The 26,276-nt window shown below is 54.4% G+C and overlaps 2 protein-coding genes across 6 annotated transcripts in view; both read left to right on the forward strand.

The window, feature by feature from the left end:
- Positions 1–13,482, forward strand: part of KCNN1 (potassium calcium-activated channel subfamily N member 1) — a 28,580-nt gene extending 15,098 nt beyond the window's left edge. For 2 of the 4 annotated variants that reach the window (XM_018051407.1, XM_018051408.1), the window contains 5 exons: positions 4,116–4,226; positions 5,026–5,153; positions 9,430–9,438; positions 9,663–9,732; positions 12,858–13,482. In XM_018051407.1, the coding sequence (XP_017906896.1) occupies positions 4,116–4,226; positions 5,026–5,153; positions 9,430–9,438; positions 9,663–9,732; positions 12,858–13,112 (573 nt within the window). In that variant the 3' untranslated portion in view covers positions 13,113–13,482. The remainder of the gene's footprint in view (positions 1–4,115; positions 4,227–5,025; positions 5,154–9,429; positions 9,439–9,662; positions 9,733–12,857) is intronic. The other 2 variants (XR_001918370.1, XM_018051410.1) reach the window with 2 other exon arrangements.
- Positions 14,809–23,122, forward strand: ARRDC2 (arrestin domain containing 2). 2 transcript variants are annotated; one of them, XM_018051412.1, is made up of 8 exons: positions 14,809–15,384; positions 19,090–19,156; positions 19,380–19,527; positions 20,032–20,134; positions 20,223–20,479; positions 20,831–20,993; positions 21,270–21,427; positions 21,976–23,122. In XM_018051412.1, the coding sequence occupies exons 1-8, from the start codon at positions 15,126–15,128 to the stop codon at positions 22,027–22,029; spliced, it is 1,209 nt and encodes a 402-aa protein (XP_017906901.1). In that variant the 5' UTR covers positions 14,809–15,125; the 3' UTR covers positions 22,030–23,122. The 2 variants fall into 2 exon arrangements, with proteins under 2 accessions (XP_017906901.1, XP_017906900.1); XM_018051411.1 differs by lacking the exon at positions 14,809–15,384 and adding an exon at positions 18,597–18,996.

Below are 26,276 nucleotides of genomic sequence, written 5' to 3' on the forward strand. Positions count from 1 at the left end.
ATCTCTGGATCAGGAAGGTCCCCTGAAGAAAGGAATGGCTACCCACTCCAGTATTCTTGCCTGGAAAATTCCGTGGACAGAGGAGCCTGGTGGGCTATAGTCCATGGGGTTGCAAAGAGTCAGGCACAACTTAGCAACTAAACAACAATAAATTTAATTTTCTGGGGGTGGGGTGCTGGAGTAGATGGTGAAATAACATAAGGAAACACGCATAAAGCCTTTTAACTAAGAAAGGGCTGGGTCAGCTTAGCCTATAGAAGCAAGGACCCAGTCAGGGCCAGAGGAGGATGTGTACCCCCAGCTCATGTCCAAAAAGAAAGAGACAAAGGGTGAAGAGGGGAGAGAGCCACAGGCTTGGAGAGATGGTGACAACGTGAGACAGTCAACGTGCAGCGAAGGGGGCCGAGCAGGCCCAGTGGAAACACAGCCCCTCCTTCTGCGGGAGGAATGAAAACCATGGTGGGGATGATGACGGACTTTTGTAGGGACAAACGCATTTCTGTACAAAGGAAAATAAGTGGCCTAGGGAGGACCATGGGGGGGTGGATTAGGTTGGCTTCCTTTGGCTTGTTTGTGTTAATTTTTTCACAAATTGAAATTGAGCAGGACCCTGTGGGCACAGAAACCTTTCAAAGAGTGGCTGACCAGGGGAGGGGATACCGAGACAGGAGAGGAGCAGCTGGAACCCGCAGCGCAACCTTGGGGCAGGGCCCCGGTTCTGCCTCAGGGACACACATAATAGTATCTTTGAGCTCTTCTACGGAACTAAAACCTCCAACCGTTGGAAGGCGATGAAATACTTGGAGAAGCGGTCTTCATTCCAGAGAGGTCAGTTGGACAATCAGGAGAACCACAGAAGCTCATCCAGAGATCACCTGAGGCCAGGTTAAAGGAACGCAGGCCCCGCACCCACTCTTGAGCCTTATCAGCAACCCACCCCCCAACCACTGCTATGAGGAAACGTGAGCATGTCAGTCTCTCAGTCATGTACAACTCTGCGACCCCGTGGACTATAGCCTGCCAGGCTCCTCTGTCCATAGAGTTCTCCAGACAAGAATACTGGAGTGAGTAGCTGTTCCCTTCTCCAGGGGATCTTCCTGATGCAGGGGTCAAACCCGCGTCTCCTGCATTGGCAGGCGAGTCCTTTACTAGTGAGCCACCAGGGAAGACCTCAAATGAACTTTACAAATAAAGAAACCAAAGTATTCAGATAAGATGACTTTAAACCCAGAAAACCCACAGTGAAACAGAAAAGCCGTGTTATCTCCACTGGAATGAGCCTCCTTCCAGAAACTGAGTTTGGTATTTAGCCTGCAGCTCACCCCTGGCCCTCGGCTCCAGCAGACGCAGGAGTGTTTGTACCCTGGGGTATTTCTTGCTTCTCTGTTGCCACATAGCCAGGCGCCACATGAAGCCACACCTTGGTCTTTCAAGCCACCTTCTGTTTCTTATTCTCCTGTTATCATCTCCTCTGCCATCCTTGTCCAAGTGTGTGCCCTCCCTGTCACTGTTCCGTGGCCCACCCCCTTCCAGTATGTTAAAGAACGCACATGTGCTCATCCTTGAACTTCAAGGCATCCCAGCATGGCCTCCTCGAAACTCAGAGTCTCTGGCTGGATGTGGCATCTGTGCTATTGTGTGGCACACTGGCCACCAGCCCGTCTTTTTCCTGGCTGCATAGTATTCCACATGGAGGTTCCCAATATGTTCTTTGCCCCAGTTGACAGGGAGTTTTGTTTTTAACTTTTTATTGAAATATAGTTGATTTACAATGTTGTGCCGATCTCTGCTTATAGCTAATGTCCCGGTTATACACAGAAAACATTCTTTTTGTTAAATATTCTTTTCCATTATGGTTTCTCACAGGATACTGAATATAGTCTCCTCTGCTGTATTAGTAGGGCCTGGTTTCCCCGTTCTGTGTGTAACAGTGTCTGCTAATCCCACCCTTCCACCCCTCCCTTCCACCTCCCTCTCCCTGCTGACAACTACAGGTTTGCTCTCTATGTCTGTGAGCTTGCTTCTGCGCTGTAGATGGGTTCATCTGTGCCACGTTTTAGATTCTACATGTAAGTGATGCCATATGGTATTTGTCTTTCTTGTTTTTAGTTACTTCGCTTGGTATGATAATGCCTAGTCTCACCCATGTTGCTGCAAGAGGCATTATTTTATTCTTTTTTTATAGCTGAGTAGTATTCCATCGTGTATATGTAATCACATCTGTGTCCAGTCATCTGTCAGAGGATATTTAGATCGTTTCCACTTCTTAGCTATTGTGAATGGTGCTGCTTTGAATATAGGGCTGCATGTACTTTTGTGAATTGTAGTTCTGTCTAGGTATCTGCCCAGGAGTGGGATTGCTGGATGGTATGATAATTCCATTTTTCGTTTTCTGAGGAACCTCCACACCGTTTTCCGTAGTGACTGAACCCACGTCCATTCCCATCGACAGTGCGGGAGGGTTTCCTCTTCTCCACACCCTTTCCAGTATTTGTTCTTGGTAGACTTTTTAATGGTGGTCATTCTGACAGGTGTGAGGATGTACCTCATTATCGTTTCGATTTGCATTTCTGGCACAGATGTTGAGCATCTTTTTATGCGCCTATGGGCCATTTGTATGTCTTCTTTGGAGAAATATCTGTGAATGTGTTCTGCTCAGTTTTCAACTGGGCTGTTTGTTTTTTGTTGTTGATTGTATGAGCTGTCAATGTATTTTGGAAATTAAGCCCTTTTCTGTTACATCATTGGCAAATATTTTCTCCCATTCTGTAGGCTGTCTTTTTTCTTTTTTTTTTTTTTTTTGTGGTTTCCTTTGTTGTGCAAAAGCTTGTAAGTTTGACTAGTTCCCATTTGTTTATTTTTATTTCTATTGCTTTGGAAGACTGACCTAAGAAAACACTGGGACGATTTATGTCAGAGAATGTTTTAGACAGGGCTTTTCTTGAACACAGACTCCTGAGTCCTCCCAAGACCCATATCCTGGCCAGAAATGCATGATGGGATCTCCTCAAGGGGTGACTTTGTGCTCACCCTTCCCCACAAATGTTTACTTCCATCTGTAAGAAAAACTAGCCTCTCCCCTGGTCCCCAAGGGGCTGGGTTTCGGTCTCTTTCTTCCTTCCATCCTGTATGCAGCACCCACAGGAGGAAGCAGTGGGCAGCTGAGGTGCCAGAGAGAGCCTTGGTACAACCAGGGAGCTGCCTTCCGGCCCCTCAGCGGCCCCCCTCAGCGGCCCCTGCCACCTGCTCCCTGGCCACTTCTGGGCAGACGAAAGCTGGATGTCCTGTGCTCCCAGGATCCCGATTCTCAGTGGCTGAATGCCCCCTTTCTCTCCCTCCTCCATCACTCTTCACTGTCCACCCCCTACTCCTGCCTGGCAGCCTTGCCCTCCTCCTTGGGTCCTCCCTCCTGCACTTCTGCCTCTCAAGTGGCCACCAAGTGGACAAGCAAGTCCTCTCTGGCCTCCTTCCCTCGCTGGGGGACTGGCTGCCATTCAGGACATACTGGGGAGGGTGGTTGCTAAGAGCAGGGAGCCCCATCACAGGGGAGACGACCCTTACTTCTCCGCATCCTGGGACCTATATTTTGCCCCTGCTGCCCTGAAAATGCCCCACCATGGTCAGCTGACCTGACCTTCTTTCTCACCACGGTTCTGACCCTACCAGTTACCGCATTACTGGTCAGCAACGTGTCAGCTGGGTCTCTGTCTCCATCATGTGGACCCCGAAGCCTGGATGGAAATTCTTCCCATCTTCCACCTCCATGGGCATCAGCCCCAAATGTACAGGCAGATCCTTCCTGCCTCTTGTCCTTTTCTTTATCTTTGAGCCTCACTCTTCCCCTCTGCCAAAGAGGGGCAAGAGTGGTCCTGCCTCCTGGGGTTGCTGGGAATCGAATGGACTAATGTATGGCGCAGACTCCCTGGACACTGGGTGGTGTTAAGCAAGGGGGGATTTAGAGTCAGTGAACTCAGAAGATGGGATTTGCCAACCCTGCAGGTTTGGAGGGCAAAGGTGAGAGGGGAACCAGGAAGGCTTCCTGGAGGAGGGAGGGTGTCCTACTTGCGACCCATATGAGGTGGATTCTGACATGCCCCCTCACCTTCTTCATGCAGGGGGCTGGCTGCACGGCACTCGTGGTGGCTGTGGTGGCCCGGAAGCTGGAGCTCACCAAGGCAGAGAAACACGTGCACAACTTCATGATGGACACTCAGCTCACCAAGCGGGTGAGGACACCAGCCCCGTCACAGCCATTTCACCTCCTGGTCGTCAGGGCTGGCTCTCCCCGCCTTACTTCTGCACGTGTGCCCGTGGGTCACACCATGCTGCCTGTGTATGCCGAGTGCCCTGAGCTGCGCCATGTGAACGCCTTTGAGCTGTGCACAGAGTCGTGGCTACGGCCACTTCCATGCTCAGTCAGAGCCCAGCCGTGGGCCGCTCAACAAGAGGCAGGCAGCCAGGTGCAACTTATAAGCTGTATGACCTCAGCAGGTGGGTCTCTCTGTGCCTGTTTCCTCACATGTAAAGTGAGAGAGGTTCCACCATGTGTAGGTTCACCGAGGTAACATTAGCAAGATGTATAGAAAGGGCCTGGCCTGTGGTGAGTGATGTTTGTTAGACACGCATGCATGCACACACACACACACACACAGTACAGATGTGGCTGGGTAAACATGCCCTACCTTACAGTCCCAGGACCCCAGAAGGACACTTCCATTCCAGTTTCTGGGAGTTTCTGGAAGTTTCCAGAAGTTTCCAGAACCCTCCATAGTTTTGTGCCTACTCAAGGCTTCCCAGGTAGCTCAATGGTAAAGAATCCACCTGTCAATGCAGTAGATGTAGGTTTGACCCCTGGGTCGGGAAGATCCCCTGGAGGAGGAAATGGCAACCCACTCCAATATTCTTGCCTGAAAAATCCCATGGACAGAGGAGCCTGGCAGGCTAGAGTCTATGGGGCCACAAAGAGTTGGACATGACTGAGTGAGCAGCAGCAGCAGCAAGGAACTGTTCTTTCTTCGGCCTCAGGTGAAAAACGCCGCTGCTAACGTTCTCAGGGAGACGTGGCTCATCTACAAACACACCAGGCTGGTGAAAAAGCCAGACCAGGCCCGGGTTCGGAAACACCAGCGTAAGTTCCTCCAAGCCATCCATCAGTAAGTCCAGCACCTTTCCCACTCGCGTTTCTGTGTCCACCTGGCACAGAGGCAGCCCTGGCTCGCGGGGAGGAGGCTGCAGACGAGGCCAGGCAGCTCGTCGTGGCTACATACATCAGGACCATTCCCGTTCCGGGTGGTCGGTTGGTTGGGGCCTACGGCTTTGGTGCTGGGTGGGATAGTGGGACCAGCACTTTTCCAGGACAATCACCTTTGATAAATCACGCAGACCACCCAACATCAGTGGCAGGAAGCATATTTTATTCTCTGGAATAGCCAAAGTGCCTTTCCCCTTGGACACGAAAGTAGCTTCCCCTTTTTGCTTTGGCTTCCAGGAAGCTCAGAATTAAATTTGTGGCCTGATTTGTATGATCATGTGGGGTAATTAGAGATTACTTAATTTTCTCTGTTGTCCCTTTTTCCTGAGAATTAATCAAGTAGTTATCATGTTGACTGTGCATTGGGGTCACCTAGGGAGTGCTTTTTAAAATCCCATAGGCCATACCAAATGCCAGTTACAGGAGAGTCTGGGATACAGCCTGAGCTCAAGCTTAAGTTCCTCAGGTGAATCCAGTGTTCAGCCAGAGCTCGCAGATTTCTTCTGTAAAGGACCAGATATTTATTATTTCAGGCTTTGTGAGCCGAAACGCCTCTATTGCAACTGCTCAACTCTGCTGTTGTGGCAGGAAGGTAGCAAGGTGAATGGGTGTAACTATGTTCCAGCAACATTTTGTTTTCTAAAACAAACAGCTGCCCAGAACTTGGCCTATAAACCGTAATATGCCAATCACTGTCCACAAGAAATATGATGTGAGTAACATACATAGTTTAAAATTTTCTAGTACCCATATTTCTAAAAGGTGAAAAGAAATAAGTGAAATTAATTTTGATATATTCAACCTAATATATAAAAATCACTGTCACTTACTAATATGTGACTAATATAAAAACCATTAATATTTTAGAAAGTTTTTGATGCTAAATCTTTGCAGTCTGGTGGGTATTTTACACCTACAACCTGTTCTTATTCAGACAAGTCACATTTCAATGTTCACTGGCTACATATAGGAGGTATGGAACAGTGCGCAGCCCAGAACTTAAACATGTCCAAATTCTATGGGATCCGGCACTCAACAATAAATTAGAGCTGAGTCACATAGTACCTGATTTAAAATTTTCAAGCGTTTTAAGGCACTTTTCAGAATGAGCCTATGCATTCCCAGCTCTTACATTCTGGAAAACCTCATTCACAATTGGGCTTCCTTAGACTGAGCGACTTCACTTTCACTTTTCGCTTTCATGCATTGGAGAAGGACATGGCAACCCACTCCAGTGTTCTTGCCTGGAGAATTCCAGGGATGGGGGAGCCTGGTGGGCTGCCATCTATGGGGTCGCACAGGGTTGGACACGACTGAAGCGACTTAGCAGCAGCAGCAGGAAAATCAGATGGATTCTTGCCCTAAGAACTCCTCCGCCAGACTCAGGGGCTGATGAATCAGAGAGTGAGGAAAACAGTGTTAGGGCCTGAACTAGTACAGCAGGAAGGCGATCGAGTCAGCCATAAGGAACAGAGATGGGAGGCAACACTGCAAACCCCTGTGTGAGCAGGAGAGTCAGGCAGCTTGCTGTGGGGAGGCTCCAGGGTGTGGCTAGCGTGGTCAGCTACTGGGGCACCGTAGGGTAGTGTGGTCGTAGAAGACGAGGCCGTGAGTGAGGAGGCTCAGCTAGCTGACTTTAATTTTTTAAATCCTGTTTACTCATTTCGCCTCTTTTTAAAGAATAGCTTTATTAAAGTATGAGCAACATGCAGTCAACTGCAGCTATTTAGAGTGCACAGTTTGGTCCGTATTAACGTATGTGTACACCCATGAAACTATCGCTACCGTCAAGATAATGAACAGATCCGTTAACCTGAAAGTCTTCTTGAGCCCCTATCATCCTTGTCTTTTAACTAGAGACTTTAGTCCATTAACGTTTATCGTGTTTACTGTACCACCCTTGTTTTTTAGCTAGAGTTTAATCCATTTACATTTATTGTGTTTACTGTTATGGTTGAATTAATTTATCGTGATAGCAATCTCTACTTCACAAGACTGTGGGGAGGTCTAAATGGAGTGATATGCAAAAATGCCTGGCATAGCTCATGGCACAGAGCAAGTATTCAGTTAACACATGGTACCCCAACCTCTGCTTCCATTGTCACCTACGAAGCAGGGAAAGAAATCAGTACCCCACTTACTTGGCATCACTGTGCCCAAGTGTTTGTCCTGTTTGCTCACAAAACCCTACAGCCCTCCTTGTTGACCCTTCAAAGATTGTTTCCTGACCACGGGGTCCCAGTCTGGTCTCTGCCACCTAACTGTGGGGCCTGAGCACAGTGACTATGCTACTTCAGGCTTCATTTGCTTATCTGTAAAGTGGAAACAGTGGTGACATCCCTCTTCTCCAGGAATGGAGTGTGGATCGAACACAGTTGGGGTGACCAGATGGCTTGCCTGCGCCTGTCTGCCACATAGTATTTCCTGAAAATGGGGACTGCTGTTGTTGTTGACACCCTCGATATGTTCATTTGGTTATCCCACAAGAATTTCCTCCACCAGCTGGTGTGCCAGGCTTGCGGGGCACAGACACGTCTCTGCTCTGGACCTTGCTCTAAGGGATATCCCTGAAAGTTCTCTGGGAGAAGTTGGAGGGTAGGAACTGAGGACAGTTAGGTCAGTGGCGAAGGCACCTGCTCTGTGAGTGACCTGTGCTCTTTTGCTCTGGGGCAGGACTATCTCACTCACCTTCAGGTCCTCCTGCACCCCCCTCAGATCAGCCTTATAAGAACAGCTGATGAAATCAAGCACATTTGGACTAGGGCCTGGAAGATGGATGGGGTTTGGGTAGGAACCAAGAGGTGGGCATGCATACCAAGGAGTGCGCCCAGTTTGGACAAAGGTGGGCAGTGGGAATGAGCAGAGTGCCCAGCAGACAAGAGGTGCCGCCTGCAGGCATGAGGGAGCCGTGGCACCTTCTGAGCTGGAGAGCCCCCACAGCGGGAGTGTGGTATGAGCAGCCGGTGGAAAGGGAGACAGGGTCTCAGAGGGGATGGACTGGGGACAGCATACAGTGTACGCGTTTCCTAGGGCTGCTTTAACAAAGTACCACAAGCTGGGTGGTTTCAAACAGAATTTGTGATTGCACCACTCTGGAGGCCAGAAGTCCACCATCAAGGTGTTGGCAGGACCATTCTCCCTCTGAGGACACTGGGGGAAGGGCATCACGGGCATCTCTCCTAGCTGTTGGCAGCCCCACTGCATTGCTCCGATCCTCCATCTTCAAATGCCCTCCCTGTGTGCATCCAAATCTCCCCCCTTTATAAGGATACCAGTATACCAGTTATCTTAACCTGATTAAATCTGTAAAGACTCCGTTTCCAAACAGTCACATTGTGAGGTGCTGGAGGTTAGGACTTCAGCATGTCTTTTGTGGGGACACCATCCAACCTGCAACAGGAAGGTTCCAGAGATGCCAAGAATGACTTCCCCAGGGCAGGCATGTCCGTGGGTCCTCAGCAAGCCTCCGTTTCCTCTCCAGGGCACCCCCAGACTTCCAGTATTGGGGTTGCCAGTATCTGCCTCCACTTCTCCAGACTGAGAAGTAGGTCCCCCCAGGGTTGCTGACAACACCCAGGATGGGTGGGACCCAGGGGTCCTCTCCAAGCGTCTGTCACATGTTGGACGTGCAGGGGTTGAGTTTGGACCAGTGAGGAGGGAAAAAAGAGGCCTGCCTGAAATGGTCTCCCTGGGCTGGCTACAGAAGGGGCGGAGAGCAGGGGTGAGGACGAACCCCCACGCCCGCACAGGGAGCCGTCCCTAGGCCCAAGGTCCCAGAGGCTGGGTGGCAGTTCAGGTTCAAGTCCTGGTAGGAGGCCAGTAGGCACCGGCTTTGCCCCCCTCTAAGCCCCGGTTCCCCCCTCAGGAAATGTGTGGGCACAGTTTTCTGGACTAAATGCCATCTCCAGGGCCAGGAGCTTGGTACAGGCTGGCGCGCAGTACGGCTGCAGGGCTGCAGGCAGCTGCATTTGCTGGGAGGGCCCTGTTGGAGAGAGGAAGCAGAGACACGATGCATCCCTGAGGGCGGGTACCACCCCCTCAGAGGCTGGACCTCTCCCAAGAGCAAGGGCCATGGGGCGGCGCACATGGGAGGTGGGCCGGGTTGGGTACGGGCCTCCCAGCTGTGCTGAGATTAAAATTGCCTTGTGGTTTCTCTCTGCTCCGCCGGGTCCCACCAGAGCGCAGAAGTAAGTCTCTTCCCTGGGGGTTAGTGCATGTGTGCTGAACCATCCCCCAGGCCCTGCTGCCCCCTGCATGCCAGGAGGGGACGGGCTGCAAGGGGACCTCCAGCTTGCCCCTCATCCCCCAGCTGCATACCCCACAAGGTGACTCTGGGTGGGGTGAGTTGCATGGAAGACCCCTGACCCCACTGCAGCCTCTGCACAACCCCACCTGCCCACCTGTCCCCCAGGCTCCGGAGTGTGAAGATTGAGCAAGGGAAGCTGAATGACCAGACCAACACACTCGCAGACCTGGCCAAGGTGAGGAGGGCAGGGCAAGGTGGGGCAGCTCCGGGGGCCAGAAGGGGTTGTTGGGCCTTCAGGGGAGGATGAGGAATGTTAATTGCTCAGTCATGTCTGACTCTTTTGTGACCCCATGGACTGTAGCCTACCAGGCTTCTCTGTCCATGGAATTCTCCAGACAAGAATACTGGAGTGGGTTGCCATTCCCTTCTCCAGGGGATCTTCCCAACCTAGGGATCCAACCTGGGTCTCCTGCATTGCAGGCGGATTCTTTCCCATCTCAGCCATCAGGGAAGCCGGGTAGAGGAGGAGGAGGAGGACGAGGAGGAGGGGTGTTCAGTAAAGAACCAGGCCCAGCTCCTGCCAGGGAGGGAGAAAGTGCTGGTGTCCATGGTACAGGCCAGGGGTGCAGGGCAGGGGGCAGCCATTGGGCACGTGAGTCCTGTCTGCAAGGGTCCTGCCTTGTTAGAGAGATGCCAGAAATCTACATCTGTGTGTAAAATCTTTACTTTGGAATGTTGGCGGCTATTTTACACTTTAAATTAATAGCTCTAATAAGAATATGTAATTAGCGGGCTAAATTGGTGAAGTGGTACTTTCATATTTAGACATGTCAGCTACATAGAGGCTCTAAAGTTTAAAAGAAAAACAAATTTCTTTTGCTATGAATATACATTCAAATTATAGACTTCCCAAGCGGCTCAGTGGTAAAAGACTCCACCTGCCAATGCAGGAGACCCGGGTTTAATCCCTGGGTCAGGAAGATCCCCCGAAGAAGGAAATGAATACCCACTCTAGCATTCTTGCCTGGAGAATCCCATGGACAGAGGAGCCTGGCGGACTACAAGCCATGCAGTCGCAAAGAGTCAGGCATGACTTGGCGACTAACTAAGCAAGAGAGCAGAGCCTCAGGAGAAAGCTTATTTGTATAGCAATTAAATATCTTTGAGGAGATTAAAGTTGGTCGCCAGAGCTCTGTAAGGCCACTTTGTGTTAGACATGGATCTGGTTGGTAGTTCTAACATCAAGTCCCTTCCAATTTCTTGCTTTGTATTCATCCTTTAGAAGATATGTCAGCTGACTCAACTTCAGTTGGGCAAGCTCTTAGAATGTTTGTCACGCTGTTCTCAACTCCCATCTGCCCTTTCACAAATAGTTCACGTGTGAACTTTGCCAATTGACTCCATCTCCTAATCAGTTAATAGATCTGAGCCTAATTTAATATTATCCTTAGAAAATGTGAAGTCCTCTTCTATTTTACTAGTCATACTCATCACATTTTGGACTCACTCTCTTCATCATTAGCAAGCAAATGCAATTTAAGGGAGTTCCCTAGTAGCCTATGGGTAGGATTCCAGGCTTTCACTGCTGTACCCCCCAAGATCATGCAAGCCGTGCAGTATGGCCAAAAGAAAACAAGAATGCAATTTAATTTAATACTAACCTACATAAACTTAATTTGGAAGGTAGTGTTACAGAGGAAAAACCATTCTAGAAGCCTGAAGAAATAATTCAGTTGGTAGTAGAAAGAGCATAATCCAAACAGCATATAGAAGTCCTTGGCCAATTAATTTGATGCAAATGAGATAACAGCTCCAAATATATATATTAAATGCCTTTGAAAAACTGAGGTATATTATAGTCTGGATTATCCATTATCATCCTTACTTCATGAGTATAGATGATTAAAATGTGAATTGCTTAAAGTTATTTAAACCTGTAATTACAGCAGTATGCTCCTCTCAAAATACATTTAAGGAAGGTTTCTTTGAAGTAAGTCTTTCACTGGATTAGATGATACGGTTTCTAATTTTTTTTTTTAATTTAATGAGGTTAAAATGTTTTCCAGTATTAAATTTTAATGCTTTCCAAGGTTGCCGATTTAATTTGTATCTCTCCAACGAAAACAAAATATATATTCTAATAAAAACTTAAACCTCAGAGAGGGCCAAAAAGAACCATCCAGCGGCTGTTTGTTCAGTTGCTCAGTCGTGTCCAACTCTAGTGACTCCACGGACTGCAGCCTGCCAGCCTCCTCTGTCCACAGAATTCTCCAGGCAAGAATACCTGAATGGATTGCCATTTCCTTCTCCAATCCGAGGGCTGGATGCTTCCAGATGTTACTCCGTGGCCTTGGGGACTGTGTGGTCCCTTGAGACAGGCTGGGATGAGGGTCTGTGGCCCTAGAGAGCCCCAGAGGCATTTGTTCCCCCTGGGATGGGATTTGTTTACCAGTAACAGGAAAAGGTGGAAGGCAGGCCCAAGTAAAGATTCGGGGCGGGTGCAGAAAGGAGCTGTGGTGTGGATGATCCGTCTCCCTCCCACAAAGCCAGAGCATGGCGAGGGAGGGTGGGGTGACACAAGCCTGAGGCCAGAATGGGTGGTGAGCTGCGGACCGCCCCCGGAGGGCGGGTGGGTACCGGGGCACAAGGTCTAGTCGGCAGAGAGCTGGGCTGAGAATGGACCACGGAAGACCATGGTCTAGCGCCACCTGGTGGCTACAGCAACATCTGCACCGAGGGCTGTCCGTGTGTGTCCCGCCTCCCTCCCCCTACAACTCCCCGGCTCATCTGGTTGGACACCCCTGCTTGCTGGGTTGTGAGAAGCAGTCGAGGTGGCAGGGACACCCCACCACCTGCTGTAACAGTGACTGTTGTGGCGGTCGTGTCCGCTGGTCTGTGATGGAGTCAGATTCTTGGTGCGGTCACCTCTCCCCCAAGACCCCCATCCCCCCCCAGTCTAATGTGGGAAGCGGGGGACAGTTCACAAGCTAGCCTCCTCCCCCTCGACCATGTTCCCAGCCTGGAGCAATGTCAGTCCAGAATCACCCAAGACCACCCTCTGATTTTATGCACCATGTGGCTAGTTCATCCCCTCAGAGCAACTCTGGTCACACCCACTGGGCCCCAGGACCCCTCTTGACCTTCCCTGGACTGCTGGGCCCAAGCCTGGCATTCAAGACCTGTGTCTCGCCTCACCTGTTCTCCCACCACTCCCTGGGGTCCACCCAAGAGACCTTCAGCTGGGCTGGGTCCAATTAGTGGGTCACCACCCAACCTGGGCTGCCCAGCCGTCTCTCTGTGCCCATCCCTCCCTCTCGCTCACCTGGTTTCTCCTCTCTCTCCCGCCTCTCTGTCCGGCAGACCCAGAATGTCATGTACGACCTCATGTCCGAGCTGCACGCCCAGCACGAGGAGCTTGAGGCCCGCCTGGCTGCCCTTGAAAGCCGCCTGGATGCGTTGGGCACCTCCCTGCAGGCCCTGCCTGGCCTCATCGCCCAAGCCATACACCCACCCCCACCCGCCCTGCCTCCCTGGCCTGGCTCCGGCCCCCTAGACCAGGTGGCTCGGAGTCCCCCACACTGGTGGCCACCCGTGGCCCCTTCAGACTGCGGGTGACAGCCCTGCCTGCCACCGGACCCCTCAATTTTGGCCATCGTGTGGCCGCCACTTCCACGCCATCCAAGAAGCCCTGTACAGTGGCGCCTCTTGGAGTTCAAGGAGCCGAAGCTGAGTTGGGCTGAGTGGACTGGGGCCCGAACCACTGCACCCCACCCAGACTGTTCGGGCAGAGAGTAGGGCCAGACGGCAGGGGAGGGCAGGTCTGCTTCCTCCCTGATGGGAGCTGGGGGAGCTTGGAGCTTCCTCTGGTCCCCTGATTCCTGCGGTACGCCCCTCCGTGACCCTCGGCTCTCTCCAGGCCCCAGGTGGGTGTGGGGCAGCCAGGAGAGGGGTCCTTGCCAGTTCCAAATAAAGCAGGACCAGCCCACTTGCTGCCTGTTGTGTGTGGCTGGTGGACACTCATATCGCAACATGGGAGGTGGACACCAGGGCCCTGGGGATTCCAGACCGGATGTGGGGGTCAAGGTGAGCCCGTCCCTGCCTAGCCTAGTGGTCTTCCAGGCCTGAACTCCACGCCTCCCTGAGGACATCTGCACAAGTCCCACTTGGTACCAAGAGAGGGACCTGCAGAGAGCAGGGGACGTAGGTCAGGACGTCCCTCCAGCTCGCTTTGCCAGAGCACCTTGTAGGGGTCAGGCTCCAGTGGGACTGTAGGTCACGGTCCAGAGGGGGAAGTGACATGAGTGAGGAGGGCCATTCTGTTTTTGATGAACATGGATTGAGCATCTGCTGTATACAGCCAATATAATGACAACTGTTCACCAGAACCTGACCAGGGTAGGATGGGGAGACACAGAGAAGTGAAACAATCTGCCTGGGGCCACAGAGTGAAGAGGGGTGAGCCAGGATTTAAATTCAGGGATCCATACGCCAAGGGGAAGAATGGACTCGGTGGAGGTCACTCCATGGGGAGGGGACTGCTGTGATCCTGGGCTTAGAGAGGCCTCTCTGGGGCAGAATGGAGGGGAAGGTCTCAGACAAGTAGAATCAGAAAGGTCCTTCCAGGCCTTGGGCTCAGAGTGCTGGAGTCAGGTGGGGAGGCAGGCTCTCGGCAGATGCTGGGCCCTGTGGAGAAGGAGGCTACTCTGGATCCAGCTGAGAGCCCAGGCTCTGGCAGCCTCTGATAAAGCCGTGGGCCACCTGCCTGGGGGTGATAGGTGGGACACAAGAACAAGAAGGCCCCGGGGAGTTGTCGGTGGGCTGAGGTCAGACATGGGTTCGAGTTCTGAGTCAGCCGCCGCTGGGTGCCTCTGGCCAGCGACTGCCGCTGTGGGGGGCCTCAGTTTCCTCTTCTGTGAGATCAGGTGCTGAAACCCTGCACAGTGCTCACCCTTGGGGACACCCAGTCTGATGGAGGAAGCACAACAGTGAACACAGCAGTCACAAACACAGCGGCCAGAGCCACAAAGAATTAAGTCCGGAGCACGTCTCCGAGGAGATGACATTTGGGCATGGAGACTTGGAGAAGGGCGGTCCTAGCAGCAACTGCCGTTGCAAAGGCCAAGAACGGGACCCAGCTTTGCGTGTTTGGGGAAAACCAGATGATGACAGGAAGGCCAGGGAGGAGGGTGGGGCCGCGCTGGGTCCAAAGGCGCCGGGTAGGGGACGAGTGAGCCCACTAGACAGATCCCGGGTGGTGGCCTCCGCTCCGCGCCAGCCACATCCGCCCCCGCCCGCCTCTGACTCAACAGCGCCTACCCTGCAAAAACAGGACCCGCCCCGCCCCGGGGGGTAGCAAAGTCAAACGCGCGGACACGCGGGCGGCACGTTCCGGAGGCCCGAGCGCGTCACGAGGGCGGACACGGAGGACCAGGAAGTCAGCCAACTGCGTGCCGGCCCGGGGCCGGCGGCATCCACACAAGATCGCAGAAGCAGGAGAAAGCTCGGGAGGGGCGTCTGGCGCGGCGAAGACCAGCCCTGAGCCCAGAGAGGTCGGCAGACGCTGCCCAGCAGCGCGCCGGGCGGAGCCGCGCCGGCACACCATCCCCGCCGTGAGCCCTGGGCCCAGCCATGCGCCGGGGGGGCGTGCGCAGCTTCGCGCTGGAGCTGGCGCGGGGCCCGGACGACGCGTACCGCGGCGGGGAGCGCCTGTGCGGCCGGGTGCTGCTGGAGGTGGCGGCGCCGCTGCGGGTGCTGGCGCTCGAGGTGGCGGCGCGCGGCGGGGCGGTCACGCACTGGCTCGAGGCCCGAAGCGTGGGTGTCAATGCCATCTCCAGCGACTACGTGGCCGCCGAGACGTACCTGCGATGGCGGCAGCTGCTGCTCCGAGGTGAGCCGCTCATCTCCCCCCACCCCCGAGCCAGGATCCCCGCCACCGACCCCTCTTCTCAGGTCTGGGCGCCCCTTTCCAAGCTCTTTAGAGGCCGTGTGGGCTGGCAACCCTTCTCAAGAGGGGGACTCTCTTACCCACTAGGACTCCCTTGACCTAGAGGATGTGCGGTGGAGACATCCCCTCAGCCACCCACCCCGCCCCGCCCCGCCCCATGTGGAGTCTGGAGGTGTTAGCAATCACTTGCACTCCCGATAATGCAGTGAGGAATCAAAGGAGTCGGGACGAAGTTTTGGGTGAAGTGGAAAAGTATAGTTTTACTGCTTTGCCAGGCAAAGGAGAAACACCTGGCTCTGCCTTGAAAAACGATGTCTCTACCCCAGAAAACTAGATGAGGGGTTTTATAATAGTGGCTCAACACTGGGGGTCTTTGATAACATTAAGGTGTGAGCAGGGCTTGCATGCCCTTAATCTCGTCTCAGGTGGTCGGTCTTCTAATCTTTGTGAGCGTCTCTGTTCCCTGTAATCTTGTCTCAGGGGGTTTCTTGGCTCCTCCCTTGATTAGCAACTGTTCAAACCCACCCTATGAAACTCAGGAAAGGTTATGGGGGCTGGAGTCAAGAAATGGGGTCAGAAAGGCCTCTGTGCCTGGGAGCCCCACAGGACCCCCTTGGTTTCAGGGGACCCCTTGGTGGAGCTAGGAGATCCTCCTCTCTAAACTCCAGGGTGTCTCATTAGCCCCAGGCCTGGGGGCTCTGATTCCCAAAGAAGGCCCGTGTCTCACCCCTGGCCAGCGCCCTTTACCAGTGTTTACATGAAGGGCTGTTTGCTGGATTGGGGATTTTGGTGGTGTTTGCAGGTAAGGCGGTAGGAATGCATCCCAAGCAGGACAAAGACCTGGGGTAGGGTCAGATCAGATCAGGAGTCTTGGACATGTCCCCGCTTGCTCTGAGCCTCGGTGCTCCTCCCTTAGGCCATACAGCCAGTTGAGAGCAGAAGTAGGGGAGGGCAGGGACAGAAAGAGTAAGTCTGTGCTCTAGCACCTGCTGTGTGGCTGAAGAGGATGTTGGCCTTTCTGGGCTGCCCTGGCCACTTCTTCAGGGAAGGCAGACCTCACTATACCCATCTGCAAGATGGGTAGAAACAGGATGCGGCTCAAATCTGGCTCCCTGCCCACAGCACCCTTACTTCCGGCCCTGCACAGACTAGATGCTTTGCCTACAGACTTACTACTTTGTCCAAACAGCCGCCAGGTGTGGGAGGCTCTGGCCTGATGCGCTGTGGAAACCAAAGCATAGCTGGCATGGAATGAGGCAAGAAGGGGCCCTGTAGGCACTTCCCTTTCCTTGAGAATCAGGGAAATCAGAGCTGGTCTCACCCTCCAGCCCTCCTGCTCCCACTCACTGGTAGCTTCCTTAAGGTATTGGCGGAGTGAAGCAGAGTTGCTGCGTGACTTCTGGTGAGTCCCTGCTCCTCTCTGGGTCTCTGGGGGAACCCATCTGCGAAATGGACTGAGGACACTGGCTCAGAATGAACCTTCCCAGGATTACCCTGGTGGTCCAGTGGTTAAAACTCTTGAGCTTCCACCACAGGGGGCGTGGGTTCAATACCTGGTACCTGGTCACAAAAGATCCCACAAGTCTTGTGTGACCAAAAAGAAAGTATGAGCCATCCCATCCCCCCAAGGTCACTCTATTCCCTGCCTCCTCCTGGGCCTGTGGCCTCCTGTCTTCTTTCTAGACTTCACTTGGCCCTGGGAGAAGGTCCTAGTGCCTTATTTCAGCCCCAGAGCCCTCCACCAGGCTGATCACTGAGTGGACAGCCTCTACCGCTCTCCACCAGTTTGCCCTGACCTCTATCACTGACTGGTTGTGTTGGTTATGGCCGCCTCCCACTGGGGGTGTCTTGGCCTCAGCTGGGGTTCCAGCCGGGCTGAGCCAGACTCAGAAGGGATGGCCAAGGTAGGGGATGTTAGGACTTCCTAAAGGAAATCAGCCCTGGACTGATGCTGAAGCTCCGATACTCTGGCCACTTGATGGGAAAAGCCAACTCACTGGAAAAGACCCTGATGCTGGGAAAGGTTGAGGGCAGGAGGAAAAGGGGGCAACAGAGGATGAGATGGTTTCATGACATGAGTTTGAGCAAACTCTGGGAAATAGTGAAGGACAGGGAAGCCTGGTGTCCTGCAGTTCATGGGGTGGCAAAAAGTTGGATACGACTTAGGGACTGAACAAGGTAGGGAGTGGGTTCAAGCAGCAATGTATGACGCTGCCACCAGAGGGCGCAGGCGCTTCGCAGATCGCGTACTGGCAGCTTCCGACTTGGTGGTTAAAGATCCCAAAAGCACACCGCAGCCCTGAACCCGGGGACTCCATGAGTTTCCCCGGTACTTGGTTCTGTCTGTGAGGGGAAGAGCTGGGTCAAAAGAGCAAACAAGTTTGCGGAGACGGGGAGGGTGGGGAATGGGGGTGGAGAGGGCAGGTGCTGAAAGTTTGGAAAGGAACGTGGAGCAAAAGCGCTGAGGCGCAGCTGAGTGGCAGTGTGTCAGGGGCGGGTGGATGAGTCCGGAGAGAGGCTCTGGGAGGGGTCGAGTAGGGCTACACCGCGATTCATGCACGGCCTTCTGAGGTCGGGGCTGATTTTGTTCCGGCTCTACAAACTGTGGAAACTCAGGCTCCGAGATGTCATTGAACCAGGTCACCCAGCTGAGCGGGTTTGAAATCATAGGTGGGGGCAGCAGGCACCCAGTGTTGGGAGGCCCCAGCCACTTCTTCCTCCCTCCCCCATTGCACGGGGTAGGCGGTGGGCGGGCCGAGCTGAGGCCCGAGGTAGCTAGTCCTAGACTCTCAGGGACCTGGCCGCTGGACATGCATCGAGTCACGTCTGCAAGTGGCGGCCGGTAGATGATTAAGCCGACGGCAGAACGCTCTTGCTAGGTGACCTGGCCTCGGTTTTGCCTGTTCACCTCTGCAGTCTGAGAGATACTTGTTCTGTGCCGTGATGCTTGTCTCATCCCAGGGTCCAAGAGGATAGCAAGGGGTAGAAGGCCGCCAGCCGCAAGCCGGGGCTTTTGTTATTTTGCTCCAAGCCTGGGCAAGACCACGCCTCTTACCGCGCCATTGGCGTATTCCCTTCCGGGGGCGGGACCTACATCTCGCCCCGCCCCTCCCGCCGTATAAATGCGGCGCCGGCGCAGGCCGTGAGGAGTCTCTGGCCCGACGTTCGAGTGCGCCTGCGCGCGCCTGGTAGGCTCGCGTCCTGAGGCTGCAGCCGTAGAGCCGCCGCGCCGCGGGTTCGAAGCCAGGGGCCGCTCGCCGCGAGTTCGTATCCCTGTGGCGATGCTGTTCGACAAGGTGAAGGCATTCGTGGTGCTACTGGATGGTGCTAGCTCAGGCTCTGAGCCCGTGTTCAGCGGCGGCCAGGCGGTGGCCGGCCGAGTGCTTCTGGAGCTAGCGGGCCCGGCGCGAGTGAGCTCCCTGAAGCTGCGCGCGCGGGGGCGCGCCCATGTGCACTGGACCGAGTCTCGCAGCGCGGGCTCGAGCACGGCGTACACGCAGAGCTACAGCGAGCACGTGGAGGTTGTGAGCCACCGTGCCACGCTACTCGCGCCAGGTACCAGCCGAGGGACCCTTGCACTGCGCTTGCTGTGTGCTCCGGGAGCCCCTTCGCAGCCACTGAGCCGCCCCCTCTTACCCCCATCTGCAGGCACTGGAGAGACCACAACGCTGCCTCCTGGGCGTCATGAATTCCCATTCAGCTTCCAGCTGCCACCGTAAGTCGAGTGGGGTGCAGGATTGTGGGGGAGCCTGTAAGTGTCCCTAAGTCTGCAGCCCCTTCCAGGTTTGGGACTCCACTGCTCGGTATCCGGGGGCCACTGAGACCCAAGATTGTCTCCCTGGGAGGCCCCCCAGAGTGTCTCTTGTCTCTCATACCCCAAAGCCTTTGGGGATCTCCAACCTGGGTGTCTCTGGGTCTGACCTTCCGTCCACCCCCAGGACGCTAGTGACTTCCTTTGAAGGCAAACACGGCAGTGTAAGATACTGCATCAAAGCCACCCTCCACCGGCCCTGGGTTCCTACCCGTCGGACAAGGAAGGTGTTTACTGTTATTGAGCCTGTGGATATCAACACACCGGCTCTGCTGGTGAGTGGCTGCCCTTGATGGGTTGGGGGCGTCCCAGGCAGGGTCCTGGCTACCTGGTGATTGGCTCCTCACTCCTCGCCTCACAAAGTGGGGGTCACAGCGGAGCCCTGGCAGGGAGGGAGGGAGGCATGGGAATGCTGGTGGAGCTAGGTGCAAGAACCAGCTGCACCAGTTTGCTTCATGGCTCTGTGTGAGTGTCTCACCCTCTCTGAGCCTCCCACGCGTCCCTCGTCTGTGAAAGGGGGCACAATCAGAGCTTACAATAATAATGGCTTACTGAGCACTCATTAACACTAAGTGCCTGGCTTGTTCACTTGTTTTTAGCTTAATGAGATGGGTCACGTTCCTGGACCCATTTTATAAACAGACTCTTAGAAACCAGAATGCTAGGCCCTGCCTCAAATCTTCCTTCAGCTGAGGGTGGTTTAGAAGCTCCACAGGGTCTGTGGTTGGTACAATGGGACCAGTTTCACATCCTTTTCCGCCCCTTCACCCCCCGACCAGGCCCCTCAAGCCGGAGCTCGGGAAAAGATCGCCCGATCCTGGTACAGTAACCGTGGCCTTGTCTCCCTCTCAGCCAAGATCGACCGCAAGGGCTACACGCCAGGTAACAGGTGGGAGGGCCTGGATTGGGGAAAAGGCCAGTGTCAGGGCTGCAGATGCGGAACCTGAGGCCCTGCGGTTCCATCTAACAGGTGACGTGATCCCTGTCTTCGCTGAGATCGACAACGGCTCCACGCGCCCCGTGCTGCCTCGGGCAGCTGTGATCCAGACCCAGACCTTCATGGCGCGAGGTGCCCGAAAACAGAAGCGAGCCGTGGTGGCTAGCCTCTCGGGGGAGCCTGTGGGCCCCGGGCGGCGGGCACTGTGGCAGGGCCGGGCTCTGCGGATCCCTCCCGTGGGTCCTTCTATCTTGCACTGTCGTGTGCTACACGTGGACTATGCCCTCAAGGTAGAGTATCCTCAGAGGCCGGGGTGGTTGCATTTGCTGGGAGAGATTGAGCGCAGGAGGAAAAGAGGGAGACAGAGAATGAGATGGTTGGATGACATCACTGACTCAATGGACATGAGCTTGAGCAAACTCAGGGAGATGGTGAAGGACTGGGAAGCCTGGCGTGCTACAGCCCATGGGGTCACGGAGTTGGACACAGCTTAGTTACTGAACAGCAACAACAACCAGCCTGGGGTCCCCCTCCCTCCCTGAGGCTAGAGCTGGGACCTCTGGGCCTCCTCCTGTAAGAAGGCGCGTGTGGCCAGGGCTGCCCGGGTGGCTGGTCTTCTGTATTATGGCACTTCCCTCCAGGTCTGTGTGGACATCCCGGGCTCATCCAAGCTGCTCTTGGAGCTCCCACTGGTCATCGGCACCATCCCCCTGCACCCTTTCGGCAGCCGCTCGTCTAGCGTGGGCAGCCATGCCAGCTTCCTGATGGACTGGGGGCTGGGGGTCCTGCCAGAGCGGCCTGAAGGTGAACTCTCCCTCCTGCCGTGGGTGGGCATGGGTGGGAGACAGGCAAGGCCTGGCTGGCTCTCTTCCCCTCCAGCCTCACTCACTGCCCCCATCTGTAGAAGTGCTCCGGAACAATCATGTTGGCAACCCGAGTCTCCCCCAAGAATCCCAGTCAAGGGGCACACGGCCCAGGAGCCCCAGAACTGGCCACACCAGCTCCACCTGGCCATTGCCCCTGATTCTGGGGCTGCCCTCCTCCTCCACCAGCCTCACCCACCCTGGCTCTCAATTCCAGCCCCTCCTGAGTACTCCGAGGTGGTGCCTGATGAGGAGGTGGCAGCCATGGAGCAGAGCCTCTTGCCGCTACTGCAGGACCCTGACATGAGCACGGAAGGCCCCTTCTTTGCCTACATCGAGGAGTTCCGCTTCCGCCCACCGCCCCTGTACTCCGAGGTGAGCTTGGGGGTTCAAGAAGCCCCTGTGCCTCTCCAAGGCTCTGGGAGCCAAGAGGAAAGGAAGGAACCACAGGTGAATCTTCAGTAATGATAGAACTCCTAGGGACTTTCCTGGTGGTCCAGGGAAGAATTCACCATCCAAGACAGGGGAAGAGGGTTCGATCGCTGGTGAGGCCAGTAGGACCCCACATACTGTGAGGCAGTCAAGCCCATGCGCCCTAACTACTAAGTCCTCGAGCCTCAACTTGAGAGCCCGGGTGCTGTAAGCTACAGAGCCCAAATGCTCTGAAGCCTGCACCATCACAACTAGAGAGAAGCCTGTGTGCAGCAATGAAGACCCAATGCAGTCAAAACGAAAGTTCTTCTATTTTAAAGTGATAGAGCATCTTCTACCTCCTGTCCAGGGCCTGAACCCACTTTGCATCTCAGTCTGTTCCTAAGTGTTGCTCCCTAACCTAGTGTGGGAGTGGAGATCCAGGAAGATAGGGTAGGGGCCTTTCTGAGCCTCCAGGGCCTCCTAAGACTTGATGGGATCATTTCTGGCAGGAGGATCCAAACCCACCCTCCGAGGCCAGGAGACCCCGCTGCATGACCTGCTGAGTGTCAGGTGGAAACCTCAAAGGATAAAGTGTTTACACATGCTTCCAGCCACCATGGACATGAGCAAGGAGGGGCTAAATGAAGAACGGACTGCGCTGACTACATTGAAGTTGGGGAAACTGAGTCTCAGAACATAACAGGGCCATTCCAACATCACACACAGGAAGAGCCAGTCTGGAGTCTTGACATATCTGGACTGGTCCTCATAAGGTACCAGATACCCACAGTAGGATCTGAGAAACCATTCAACCTGTCTACATCGGCCTATGTTCCCTCAGAAGCCTCCAGTCTGAGAGCGACAGAACCAGACATAAATACTTCCAGACCCACAGGACCAGAGGAAAGGACCCCGAGCTGGGAGAGTCCAAAGAGGGAGTAGAGAAGGCTTCCTGGGGAAAGGGCATTTTAGCTAAGGCTTTGGTGTATGAACAAGAGCTTGGTAGGCAGGCAAGCAAGAGGAAAAGTCGAAGAAGGTCAGAGCTGACTAATGTTTGGAGACCGTCCCCTTCATCTTTGGAGTGGGACTCAGTCGAGGCTGTACTGCAAGGTCCGGGAGGCGAGAGGGCCCAGGAACGAGGCATTCAGGAAAGCAGGTCATCAGGGCCATGTGGGGGCTGAAGGGTGGCAGGTGCAGCGACTCTAGCCTTAAAGCCTTTGAAAACCAGAGACTCCTGTCCCAGGCTGGAGCGCCTGGGCACCTCCACACGATTCAGCTCATGAGTACTGCCTGGGTACTGCATGGCCTGAAAAACACAGGTTCAAAGGAAGACAGACAAGACTGGCTACATAGCTTGCAGAATGAAAATGCGGGGCCACTTGTTCAAGAATTAAGAATTTCAAGACAGGGACAGCAGAGCATTAGCCCAGGCTGTGGGGACAGAGGTCAGCCTGGGGTGACAGAGTAGGGCCACAGTATGCTTCTGAACACCCGCTGTGTCCCAGAGGCACACAGTACGATGGGGCAGCTGGATAAGCCTCCAGGTGCAGAGACCCGGCCGAGGCAGGGCCCCCGCCTGGGACTCCACATTTCTGATAAAGCCTTAAATTGTTCTCTTTTGTACATTTTTTTAAAAATAAAAATCACAGAGGAAGAGCTTGGGCTTAGTGGTTTATTGCCCCCAGGTGCTGAGAAAGTTGGGTGGCCTTGACCACCATCTTGGGTCTGGATCTCAGATGGAACTCCAGGCTAAGGAAGGTTGAGGGGCCCATTGACCAGAAGGTGAAGCTGAGGCTCGAGGACACCGAGGGAGGCTGACACCAGGTCTCTCCCCTCAGTGTAGTTGCAAGGCTCGGGGCAGAGCTGGTGGAGGCCTCATCTGTGTCCACAGAGTGGAGCCGAGCAGGTGGGAGGGAGGCCAGAGGCAGGAGGATCCTGCCTGTCTGTGGAGTCTGGGCGGTTGTTGCTTTTCTTGTCCTTGTTTAGTCCCTCGGTCTTGTCTGACTCTTTGCAACCCCATGGACTGTAGCCCGCCAGGCTCTTCTCTCTGTCCATGGGATTTCCCAGGCAAGCATACTGGCGTGGGTTGCCATTTCCTTCTCCAGGGGATTTTCCTGACCCAGGGATTGAACCCACTTTTATTGAGATTCAACTCATTTGGCATTTGTAAGTGGGCCTAGCATTTAGGACCTTTCCAATGTTGTGCCACCATCACCTGTAATTCCCAATGACGCTCATCAGCCCCAAAGGAGACGTTGTCCCCACGAGCCCGTCACTCCCCGTTCCTCCTCCCTTCGCCCCAGGCAACCACTCATCTGCTTGCTTTGGTCTCTGACTTGGCCCGTTCTGGGCATTTCATGTAGATGAGCTCATCGAATATGGCCTTTTGTGTCTGGCTTCTTTGACTCAGCAGGAAGTTCAGGCACTTTTGTTGCAGGAGGAATCCACGCTTCGATCCTTTTGATGGCCAAGTGATATTCCATGTGTAGATGCACCACGTTTTACTATCCACCCAGCCTCTGTTGATGGACATTTGGGTCATTTCCACCCCCTGATAATTGGGACTCAGGTGGCTGTGGTTGCGCTTGTACAGGGTTTGTTTGAGTACCCACAGAACTCTAGGGCAGCTCTAGTGGCCTGGAGGTTGTCGCTTTTCTGGAGCTGCAGGTGTGGAAAGTGAGTCCAGCAGAATGAGGTAGCTTGCCCAGGGTCGCATAGTGCTGCAGCTGCCACTCAAAAACGGCCCTGGAACGCTGGAATCCCGTGCAACTCAGGCTCCTCCCCAGGCCAGAAGCCCCGCCCCATTGGGCGGGGCCCAATTAGACCACCCGCGACAGCCTTGACTTTCTGCCCACCAGTCTTCCCAAAGCAGTGACAATTACCTAGCAGCCCAGGTGGCCACGTGTGGGGCTGAGGGGCAGGATTGAGGACTGGGGGGACCCTGGAGCAGGACCTGGGAACGCAGTGTTCAGGCTTTGCTCTCTGTGGTGATGGGTTCGGAAGTCACTTGCTTCTGAACCTCAGTTTCCCCATCTGAGACTCTGGACACTTCCTCTTCACATCAATCACTCTCCTCCCTGGTCTAAATTTAGGCCCTGATTCCCAACATCTCTTGGTCTTGGGGTCGACCCAGTCCTCCCAGTCCAGCAGTATCTGCCCTGGGTAGCTGATTGGCCATCAAGCTTGGAACTTGTCAGACTTGGGGCTCCTGGGGGCCCAGTGGCAGGCAGGAGATGTTCCGATAGCGCGGTTACCCAGATCCCCAAATGGCAGCCTCAGGTGGGGCTGAGTTCCCCATCAGCTGGATTGTGGAAGATGCAAGATTGCAGTTTCCAGATTCATGTTCCCAAACGAAGAAGAGACTGAGGTGTTTATTGCAACAGTGGATGTGGGTACATGTCTATGAAAGGTTCCCCCAAGGGGCTTGGGAGGACAAGCTACCTCGTGTCCCCAGGACTCGTGCGTCTGCAACTCTCTGGAACCTGATCCCTAAAGGAGGCGGATTTTCTGGTTCAGATAAATGACAACAAGCATGGAGCTAGGCCAGGCAGCCCAGGATTCAGGGAACTCCCTGGATGTTGTGTGGGGCCCACAGAGTATAGAGGAGTGTGGCCAAATGTTCTTCTGAAATAAAATCCCTCCCCTCCTTGGTCCTCTAAGACCACCACCCACCTCTCCCTCCAGTTTCCCCCTCCATCCCTGGCTGCTACTCAAACACCCCAAGCTGACCCCAAGCTTTGCACATGCTGTTCCTTCTGCTAAAAGGCTGTTCCCTATAGCTGGCCCCTCTTTACACACTAGCCTTACATTTCAGGGATAGCCCAACCTAAAGTCACCACCCCTCATCATTCCCTCCCCCATCCCCCTGTCCCATGTTTTCTTTGCCTTCATCAGTCTCTGAAATTTGTATTTAGATATTCACTTGTTTGGCTGAGACCGTGAGAGCGGGGCTAAGTCAGGGGCGTATCTGGGGTCCCAGCACACAGCAGGTATGAGTGACTGGAGGGGACTCCCCATCTACTCTGGTGTGAAGAAAGACTCTGAAGGGGGTAGGAGGGTCACTGCTTCACGTTTATTCCCAGGACCCCCGAGAATCAGAACTGTCGCAGGCTTAGAGTCAAGGCCAGGCCTCTCTGTGTCTCTCGCTGGCTCTTACCGTCTCTGTCTGACTTACCATCTCTGCCTCTCTCCGGCCCTGGCTCTTTTACCATCTCTCTCCGGCCCTGGCTGCGCCAAGCCCAGGGCATGGGTGACAGGCAGGCAGGGAGCCTGCTGCTTGTTTTCTGCCCTTACTGGCAGCCGGCCCAGCCGGGCTGCTGTTCAGGAATCTTCCAGCTGCTCTGCTCCAGCCACCAGGCCCAGCCACCACCAGCCTCTCCACCGCCCCCCCCCCCCCCCCCCCCCGGCACATTCTGTCCCGAGCAGGGAGTACTGGGGGTGGGCGGGCAGGGGGACATGTTCCTGCCCGGCTCCAGTTACAGGACAGCCCGTCCTGGTGGCCCTGCTCCCCACCAGTGCTGGCCCCTAATGCCTCCCCTCCTTGCTCTGGGCTTAGATCTTCTTGAATGGGGCCCCTCCTCCAGCTGGTCCCTACCTCAGGAACTCTGCACCTGCCAAGGCTTCCATCGGGAGCTCCCTCTCCCAAGATGGTCCCAGGACCTTCTCCCTTGTAGACCCTCCCATCCCTTGGCCAGAGCACCTCCTTAGTTCCCCTGCCCCCGCTCTGATGCATTTGCTTTCTGACCTTTGCCCTTCCCAGAGTTATATATTTATATGTTTAGGGGTTTTGTTTTTCTGTTTTTTGGCCTTG

Source organism: Capra hircus, chromosome 7, assembly GCF_001704415.2.
Source record: "Capra hircus breed San Clemente chromosome 7, ASM170441v1, whole genome shotgun sequence".
Lineage (NCBI taxonomy): Eukaryota > Metazoa > Chordata > Mammalia > Artiodactyla > Bovidae > Capra > Capra hircus.